This window comes from Episyrphus balteatus, chromosome 1 (assembly GCF_945859705.1).
Source record: "Episyrphus balteatus chromosome 1, idEpiBalt1.1, whole genome shotgun sequence".
In the NCBI taxonomy this organism is placed as follows: Eukaryota; Metazoa; Arthropoda; class Insecta; order Diptera; family Syrphidae; genus Episyrphus; species Episyrphus balteatus.
The window spans coordinates 165,362,579-165,373,202 of NC_079134.1; the positions used below are offsets into that span (position 1 = coordinate 165,362,579).

Below are 10,624 nucleotides of genomic sequence, written 5' to 3' on the forward strand. Positions count from 1 at the left end.
ATAATAGAGCGTCACCCACTTTTCACTTGCTGAAGCTTTTTAAAACAAATGTAAGAACTTTGTGTGAAGTAATTCATCGCAAAGTAAAAAAAGTTAATCTTTACTTCTTGTGAGTATACGAAAATATTACACATACGCCATAGTGACCATTCAAGTTTAACATTATGAAAGTTATTCAATGGGTATAATTTTTTTCTGAGAGGTTTTTATTTCTTTATATCTACATAAGTCCTTCCTTAAACTATGGAAAATTTTATGAATAATATATAAGCCATTTTTCTTTAAAGTAGAACAAGTCCGAGAAAAAATAAACACATTTTTTTATTAAGATCATTATTTCAAGCGATATGGAACAATTTTTTAAGTTTAAAATAAATGATAGAGTAACAATGTGTTACAAATGTTAATATATACTGTAAACTGATAAAAAAATTTAATTTTGTGAATAAGTATGCCATTGAGCTCATTTTTGTTCTTTTTTCAACTCATTTTATCAAATCAAAATTATTTAAAAAAGCTTTCATTCTGATTTTTAATGAATTATTTTTCAAATATCGAATTTGAGTGTCATGACTTTAAAACGACTATATCTCAAGTTGAAGGTTTTTACACTTTTTATTTGTATGTGTGGTTTTCATATATTTATAATATCTATCGATTCCAATTTCAATTTTAATTTTATTACGTTTTTCTTAGAAAATAGATTTTTGCCCTTTTCTAAATTTACCTATTACCTTTGTTTACCCTACTCAAACTTAAATTTTTAAAAAATCCTAAAAATAAAAATTATCAAAATAAATTTCCTATGACATATTTTTTTTTTAGAACTCTTAGGCTTGCCATATAAGCAGGGACGCTTATTCAAAAATACGGAAAAATAAATTTAAGGCTTGGCAACCCTATGCCTTGAAAGGATATCGCTAGGCAACCCATGTGCAATTTATTTCCTTAGACACAACCTTTCAGAAAATATAGCTTTCAACTGGTATAACGACGTGAATAGGTCGTCCAATGGTGGGATCTCCTACTATAATTAAAATCTTATAAAAAAGTAGTTTTCCTATTTTTCAAATATCTCGAAAACTAGGTGGCACAGGAACATATGGATTTCAGCGTTTGATAAGGAATTAATTTAGGCAGTTTATTTTTTTAGAAATTTTTTTTATTTACATCCACAGTCTTTTAATATTTTTTTTTTAATATTTTTTTTAATATTTTTTTTTTTATTTTGAGTCATTTTTTAGAAAATTGTGTCTGGCAAGGTGTTGCAACCATCAAAACTGTCTGGCTCTTGAGGTAACATCTTTTCATAAAATATAAAATATGTATTACAAAAAAAAATAACTTTTAAAATGCTTTTGAAATATTTCACAAATCTTCAAATCCGTTCAAAAACAGTGGTCGAATTACGGCATACGTTCGATAACGTATGGTTGCTATGTGTCCCTATCTTTTTCTACTGTTTAAGTAGAGACAGCATATAGTCAAAACGTTAACGTATGATCGTAATCCTATGGTGTGATTCGACCCCAGTTTATAAAAATAAATTCCAAAATTAAAAAAAATTGATGTAATTTAAAATTAAATTTTATTAATCGACACATAAAAACGAAAAATAATTATTATATGAAAAGAATTTTATCTATTTTCAAAATAAAAAAACCAAAAGTGTGTTTTAATTTTGATTTGAAAAATTACCGTTTCGACATTATTTCCGGTAAATTAAATTCTACAAAAATCTCAATTTTCCGCCCAAAAATCGTATGTATCTACCAAGCTTGAAGCAAATGAACTTTGTGGTTTGGGCTATAACTCAATAGAGACTGTAGAAGAGAAAGATATTACATGTCTTTCATGTTATCTCGAGTTCAATTTGTGTTTACGAATCTCTCTTTTTTCTTACATTTTCAAACCAATTCAAGACGAAATTTTCCATTTTTAAAGCTTATCAAAATTACGCTTATTAAAATAAATAAATGAAAAAAAATTCTCTGATCCTGTGACAGATTACCTACCTATTTTTATTGAAGTCAAATAATTTTATGCAACAAATACCAAAAACATCTTCTGAAAAAAAATTGTAGGTCCTTAATTGGTCCGTAATTTTAGGTGCACTTATTGGGTCCTTACGCATCAAAATAAAGAGAGACCCCAAATACTATACAGAACTTGGAATAAGCTTATCTTGGTAAATTTATCAGGACAGTTATTAACCCTCAAATCGGCTGATTTTCTCGTTCGTTTTTGGTCAGTTATTCTTACATAGGTAAATTGTAAATATAATATGTATATTAAAAAGGATTGAGACAAAAAACTTAAATTTTAAAAACTTCAAGCTGAGCATTTGTTGTCTGTCTACAAACTTTGATGCACTGATGATTATAAAACGGTATTTTAAAATTCCGTAACCCCATCAGCATCACAGTATAGATTTAGGGCAAAATAACGGTTATTTGGACCTTCATCCATTGCAAAAAATCAAGCTTAGTAAACATACATAACTATTTTAGAAACATGACATAACAATGTATCATATGGATACATGGTACATTGATGGTTTAACTAGAATGTGTACATTGTACAAGCCGAAAAAAATCAATTTTTTTAGTCATTTACTCAACTTCCATATAAATTTAAAAAATATTTTTTTTAAAAGAATATTCTATTTGAAAAATACTTTATTTTCTTAAATATTATTTATTTTTTTTATAGTTTGTAATGACAAAAATTATAGTTTAAATTATTAAATTGAATTCTTAGTTTTCTTCATTCAAAAATAAAAAACGTTTAAGCAAATAAATATTTTTCTATTTGCCTTCGGCTAACCATCAATATTTTTCTATTTAATTGACAATTTTTTTTCTCCCAATGCATGTGAAAGCCAAAAATCGGTCATTATTAATATTAACTTTAATCCAACATAATTTTTCAATTTCAGAAAAAATTCAAATTTCGTAACCAAAAAACATTTCATATTCTTCTCCGTTCTTTTTTTTCCTAAAATTCTTCTCATAGCATAAACTAGCCCATTTGTCTTATCCACAAAATGCATCCGACTGCATATATTCGAATGATCTAAAAATAGTAAAAATTTATCCGTGAATATCTCAGAGAGACAACAACCAAACAACACAGAACAGATGCAAGAAAATTTTTATTTTGGTATATTTTTTTTCAGTTCTTCTTCAAAATATCCTCCCAATACAACAAGTTCCACAACAGACAGGTACCTCTACCATATACGAGTATCTACGTGTAGATTATTTTGTTTGCGTAACAAGACGTAAACATTAATTCCTAATTTCTCTGTATACAAATATTATATCGCTTCTCGATCTTTGTATCTAATAAAAATTTAATTTTAATCTAAATTTTATTTTATATTTTTTTTTTTTACTTTGTGCCAAAAAGTTCTCACATCATTTGTTTTGAAAATTTGTTGCTCACATCAATTGCCAATCTCAAAAACTATACAATCAACACATAATTTTTAAAAATACTATTCGACATTAGTCATTGCCACTATGAGTATGACACATATTAGTATCTTAGCTCTTTCGAAAATAGCGTTTCTAACATACAAACAGGTGGATTTTGCCAATGTTGACATTCAAATTATGATCCCAATAAATTTCTAATGTTACAAAATTAATATAAACTCATTGGTCTATCAATAAAATCGAATTGAATGGATCAAAGGTGAGATTGAGTTAAATGACCACAAAGTGTTGATAATTATTATTTTTTCGAAGCAAAATTAGAAATCATTAGGTGATGTGTATTCGGGAAATTCTTTTTTTCATCAACAAATCTTAACCACAAAAACTCTATAAGCAAAAATTTACGTAAAAATAAACAATTAAAAATAAAATTAAAAATCGTGCTTTTAATCGCGTGTCACAACACAATATTCATCAGAATCTTCTACCAATTGCAAAAATAATGTTCCTTAGTAGTCTGCGGTTGTGTGAAAATTTATAAATAAAATTTGAGCAAAAATTAGTATTCTTTTTAGTATCTGCGTGTACTCGTATGTAAATTTAAGTAAAACAAAAATATATAATAACGTGGTCTGTTATTCTTGTTGTTACATTTTGTTTATTCCTTTTTTTTTTTTTAGTCAGTATATGTAAAAATGTGTCTGAACGTCCCGTTTTATAGTCCCGGCAGCAAGGTTTGGAGACTGTCACAATATTGGAGCTGCTGGTAGAGGCACCTAGTATCTATTTCTATATTAAGCTTTTCCCATTTTTTTTTTGTATTTTCGAAATTCTGGTGCAGGGAAGAGATTATTTTTTTTCTGCATGTCGCCGCCAAGCCGGCAGTGCCGGTAAATTATTTTCAGATTCAGATGGATGGAAGTAGAAGCGTTTTCGATCACATACAGGAAAGCTACATTATATTATTTCTCGAAAATAATTTAATTTCATTTTTTGGTAGGTTAAAAAATGATTACAACAAAAGCATAACTGTTAAAAAAGCGCCAAGTTCTCCTATGTTTAAATTATACTGATACAAAAAGTACTGAGATATAAAAGTGCACCAAGTTCAAAAGTTTGATTTTAAATTTGTATCAGTTAAATTTTGATTGTTCTCTTGTAAATTTTTCTCTTAATTATCGATTTTTAAAGTTATTTGAAAAATTGCCAAGTCAACAATCAAAATTTAACTGATTTTTTCCTTAGTTTGCACCACAAGACCATTCGCTGTGCAAAATTTCAAGTTGCTATGATAACTGAAAGTGCTCCATAATTATGAGGTACGATTTTGCAATATTGCAAGGCCTATATCTCCGAAACTACTTATCCTAAGGAGGTAGCTGAAATCTTGTGAGCAGTTTGTTTTCGATCAGCTCAACAAAAAGGGTTGGTTAAAAATGACCTGAGCTGCTTCCAAAGAAGAAGATTGGTTTTATAAGCTATATTAAATCAATGAGTAGTTGTTTCCTATAAATAAAGGTGTAATGCCAAAGTTTCTATAGAACTTGGCTGGGTACTACCGTGCCCCTTGAATTTAACTAATGTTAGTAGCAAATAAATAAAAATCAAATATGTAATTATTGTGATAAAATCTAACCATTAATAACCATAAAATCTAACCAATAATAGCTCAATTTTCTTTCTTGTGAAGAATCGAAACTCACAAGTTCTGTTTACAATTTTGATCGTTCTTAGGATTCTCACAAATCGGGCCATAAAGTTTATAATTTTGCTTTAAGGTGTTGGTTAACAATTTCTACAAAATGGCATAACAACTTTATTTAATTTTTTTTTAATTTAAAGATGATTAGTTTTTTTAAGGGGTCTATGAATAAGGATTTTAAAAAATTATTTTCTTAAAATGCATCTATATAAAAAGCTCAATTTCTTTAAAGAATAGTTTTTTTTTTTTAATTTTCTTATATTTTCATATACATTCACCAAATTTGTATATCGAAGCGATTTGCTTCAAACGTGGTAATAAGAATTTACGTTAATTCCCCAAAGGGGATACTCAAACTTTTTTTAAGACAAAAGTGAACGATACCTGTCTACCAACATGGAAAATCCTTCTTTTCTTATAAATACCTGTAACAATTTTGACTAAAATTTGTGTGCATATTTTCATAATTGTTTTCTTTTGTATCGGATTTACTCGAAATTGGCTGAATCAATTTTGAAGAACATTTTTATGTAAAGTTATGGAACGGGTCGTTATTCTGTATACCAAAATTCTGTATGACCAAAATTCTCTATCTGAATAAATAATTCTGTATGAACATACCTAATCTGTATTCCATTATTCTGCTTTTCTATTATTTTGTATTTCAAAATTCTGTAAATCCAAAATTCTGTTTTTAAAATTCTGAAAATCCATTATTCTGCTTTTTGGAATTCTGTATATTGCAAACATTTTTATATTGCCTGTTGAACAATTTGTATTCAAATAACAAATTAAGGATTTATGTTCTACATAAAACATATTTGACAGTTTACGCTGAGGAAAAACTAGGGAATAAGAGTTCTACATACATAAATATTTAAGTTTCTCTTCAGCAAATGGCCCTAAAAGACGTTACAAAAAAGACAAAAACAAATAAAAAATAACGAAAAACAAAATGATATAAAGATTCTTGGCTTAATATATGTACATAACTAGTATTTTGGAATTCAAGGTATGTTATTCAAATTCAAACTAAAAGCTGTAAGGCATATGCAAATACATTGGGGAGGTATTTTACTTCAAAGCATTTTCTGCAAAGAAAATACCAAAAATCTGTATTCCAAAATTCTGTAAATGATAAATGAAAATTGTTTTGATAATGAAAAAAAGTGTGCACTTTATTTCATTATCAAAACAATTTTTCATTTATCATTTACAGAATTTTGAAATCCAGTATTTTGTATTTACAGAGTTTTAGGATACAGAATTTTGAACTTACAGAATTTTAAAATACAGAATTTTGAATTTACAGAATTTTAAAATACAGAATTTTGGAATCCGAATTTTGACATATACATAATTTTGACCCCAGCCCAAATTAAAAATTTAAAAAAAATACTTTTTCGGATATTTTTTATTTTTGAAAAACAAAATTGTTTTGGGAGCACCCATTTTTTTAAAAACGGTTCGATTAAATTTTATGAATAGCCAATTTCATAAGAATAATGGACAATTAATTTTGAAAAATGCAAGAAAATTTTTAAAATAAAATATAATTTGATTAAGGGCCAATTTTTCAATAGTCAGTTAAACAGTCAGTTAGTACTTATTCCTAAGGATAGAGAAAAAATCAATTTTTCAACAAGCAGATATAGCTTATTCCTAAGAATAAAACTATCTGCTTCTTTCAGAGACGAATAAAAATTATTCTAAGGAATAATCCAAACAAAAATATTGTGTCAGTTGTCAAAGCTGTTTTGAAAAATTTTTGAAAAAGTACAGTGGAACACAAGAAAACAAAAACAATCATGAATAAAAATGACGTTTAATTTTAAATATTTTTCAATTTGACAATTTTTTTTGTTATTCTGTAGAATAAATTATTCTTGATTGAAAAATTCAATGTTTTTATCTGATTGTTTATGAGCCTAATAACTTTGTTCGTCGAACAGTTAACTGACTGTTTATTAGAAGATTGAAAAATTGGCTCTAAATGAAAAAAATTCATGAATAATAATTTTGAAAATCAACTAAAATTTTCTTTTATGAATTTTTATAAAAAATGATTTAAAAAACAACTTTTGTCATTAAAACAAGAACGTTTATTTTATTTGCCCTAGTTTAACATTTTGATCTGAAAACATGGTATGTAGGTACGTAATATCTTAATTATTTTTTTTTTTTTGAAGTGAAAACTTCTTTAGTATCGTAGTGATTTGAAACAAGATGAAACGAAAAAGCGACACAAAAAATCAATTGATCATAACTTTTTTGTTTTAATAGATAGATGAATGAATTTTATACAGTAGATTGTTAATTAAATAAATTATGATTGTGCAAAATTTCAATTAATTTCATATTAAAAATTCTGAGATAACGGTAAAAAGATGTTCTTTTTCTAAAAACGTTATATCTTTTGATCTAGAGCACATAACAAATTTATTTAACTTCAATACGCATGCTGATAATATTACCTTTCATTTAATATATCACACATAACGGTACGTGCTCTACAAGTTATATAATCTTTAATTGAAAAACTTGAAAAATACCTCAAAACACATGTCAAGATTTGTTGCTGATGATCAGCCAGCAGTAGAGGAAGTACCGTAATCTCAGTTTGAAATTTCGACATGGTTGGCTTTAAAAAATTCTTACTTTTTTTGTAGGCATGGTAGAAATATGATTGAAGCGTCATATAAAAAGTGAAATAATAATGATATAAAAAAATATATGAAAACTAATTGTGTTAAAAAAATTCTAGCTCTTTTTGTAGATGTTGTATAGACATGGTCGATATAAATATTTTGAGCTGAAACAATAAGCTTTCAGATGGTATAAAATTTATTGTAGGTTGTCATATAAAAAAAGTGATGGAATAAAAAAAAGTTATATTTTTTCGTTTTTTTTTTAAATGATTTTTAAGGTTTCACTTCAACCACGTGTGAATTGCATACATGATTTTTTCTTTGTCATTAAGAACCCTGTGTTCTTTTTCAAGTTTAGCTGGCGACTTAGAAATATATAAATATTTTCCACCGCCTAACCGTGTGGACGGATAGCACATATCTGAAAGATACCTACAAGAGCAAGTGTGCACGACCAATTCTTATATTTTATTTTTCTTAATAAGCTATGAGTAAGGAGTACCTTTAGAATCCTCACGGTTTTATTGTTTTATTGTCAAATTGTATGGGTATGCGATTTTTAATTAATGTTAAATTTTAATTAATGTTTAATTTTAGCTTCTTATTTAAAACGTTCTTCTATAAATAATAAAAAAAAATTAATTTAAATAAAAATTTATTATTACCTACTCATGTTGATTTCACGTGTACGACAGTGTTTTTCACAGGAGGGCAAAACGTGCAAACTTGTAAGGCAAATAAAAGCAATGAGATAAATTATTTATTAATACAGGTATTATTTTTCCATTTAAATTAGGTTGCCATTCCAAACACATTAGCCGTCTTTTATTGGTAACTCAGTACTTAGCTCAGTAAAATTTTATTTGGTAAACAACAACAAATGATTACTAAGGATAAACAAAAGTTTTTCATTTGTTGGTTTAAAGAGAATTTTGACATTCGAATTGTTTTGTTTTTAAATATTCAGAAAAAAATTGCAAATGATTTGTAAGAAGGCACAATAGTAAACATACAATAAATTATTCAACTTTTACATGATTTTGTTTAAAACGGATATCGTTAAATAAAATAATTAACAATATCAAAGAAAACATTATTCAATTAATTATTTAATTTAATTACATATATATTTAATTAATTAGTTATTTATTTTTAAGATCACCACAACTGTTAAAAACCTCATTAATTTCACAACATTGCTTTAAGAAAAAAAAAAAAAAACATCACAAATTTACCCTATATTTTGCCGGGCCTAAATACACAAATCCATTGGATAAATAATTTTTCCTTTGGAATATAATTTGTTGCGTAACACACAAATACATTTTTATATCTTTAGCTGCCACAGCGACAGCAGTGTGTGGCAAAGATAGGCATCATCTCATCAATTTATATTACCTGATGCGTGCGCTGCTTTATCCATTTTATTTTTTTTCCGTGTCGTATCCGTATCCTGTATGGAGAGAAGTTAATCCATTGGATTTCACAGGAAATCCAATTATTTCGTACAAAAACACTCTCACAAACAAAAAAACCAGAAGAACTTTTTCACAATTTTCTCACTCACTTTACCTTTTGTATGATTTCTTTTTTTTTTATTCTTCTTTCTTTTAATTTAATTTTGAAATTTATTTATATTTTCTTGGCTTTTCTTTGAAATTAATTTTTAGAAGCAGAAAAAAAAAACTATAATTAGCTCACAGACAAAAATATAACTTTTTCACTATATTTTCTCACATTTCTGTGGTATTTTTATTTATTTTTTGCATTAAAAGACAGAAATGTGATTTTTTTTTTAATTTCAAAACAAAAATCAAAAAACTATTTTAAAAAATTAACCGCCGCGAAGGACAATTGAGAAAAATATTTCCACAATTATTTTTCAATATCTTTGAAAAATCAAGACTTAAATTTTATGGGCACATAAAAAAAGAACACTCATGCCTCCTATAGATACAGACACAACTTTTTTTTTAGAATAAAATTATTTTCGTTTTTAAGCATACACGTCCAGCGTCTACCTGGAGCCCCGATAGTTTTCCTCAGACTGAAGACCGAAAACTGTGGTGTCGGAAAATTTGTAGCTTTCGAAAAATTTCCTCCTCGCAATTTTAATGATCGCAGGAAAACTCTCTTGTTTTTGGTGTATCTTTTTTTGGGATGATGCCCTCTCTCTTCGGATTTATGTGTATGATTATGATGGAAAATGCGATGAGTTTTTCACGCTACAGTCACGAAGCGACGTAAACGAAGAATTTCAAAAATATATAATTTTTTTTTTTTTTTTGAGATCATACCGGTGTGTGGTGGTTTTATGAGTTGCAGTTTTGAATATTAAAATAAAAAAAATAACTAAAACAAAATAAAAACATTTTAAAAGCAGGCTAGACGTAGACCAAACAAAAAAAAAATATTTTAAATTGTGGGATTTTTTGTGTGATGAAAAAATAAATCATTTTTTATTAATTTGTTTTGATTTCTCTTCCACAATTAACTTGTGGGAACTTGGTTTTATCGTGTTTACAATGATCTCTCAGATACACCTGTTTTCTGGATTTTTTAATAAATTATAAAAAATTGGAACGATTAACCTCATAATATAATTTATTATTTTATCTTTAAGTAGATAAGTTATTTATATTTTTTATTAAAGAGTTTTGAAGTAAGAATATCTTTATTAAACAGGTAGGTTATATACCGTATGTAGGTTTATTTGTCAATTAAGTCCATTTTCCAAAATATCGACGAATTTTACTGGGATAATGGCTTTCTGTTTCAATAGAGACCTCTATACCACTAAAAAGGTGCCGATGCGACGTAATAATTTAGCAAGT

The 10,624-nt window shown here is 27.0% G+C and overlaps 1 protein-coding gene across 1 annotated transcript in view; it reads right to left on the reverse strand.

Annotated features, from left to right (window-relative positions):
- LOC129911993 (titin-like) overlaps positions 1 to 10,066 on the reverse strand; it is a 62,773-nt gene extending 52,707 nt beyond the window's left edge. Inside the window, exon 1 of the mRNA XM_055990082.1 lies at positions 9,189 to 10,066. Coding sequence (XP_055846057.1) covers positions 9,189 to 9,213 — 25 coding nt within the window. The 5' untranslated portion in view covers positions 9,214 to 10,066. The remainder of the gene's footprint in view (positions 1 to 9,188) is intronic.
- Positions 10,067 to 10,624: the final 558 nt, after the last annotated feature.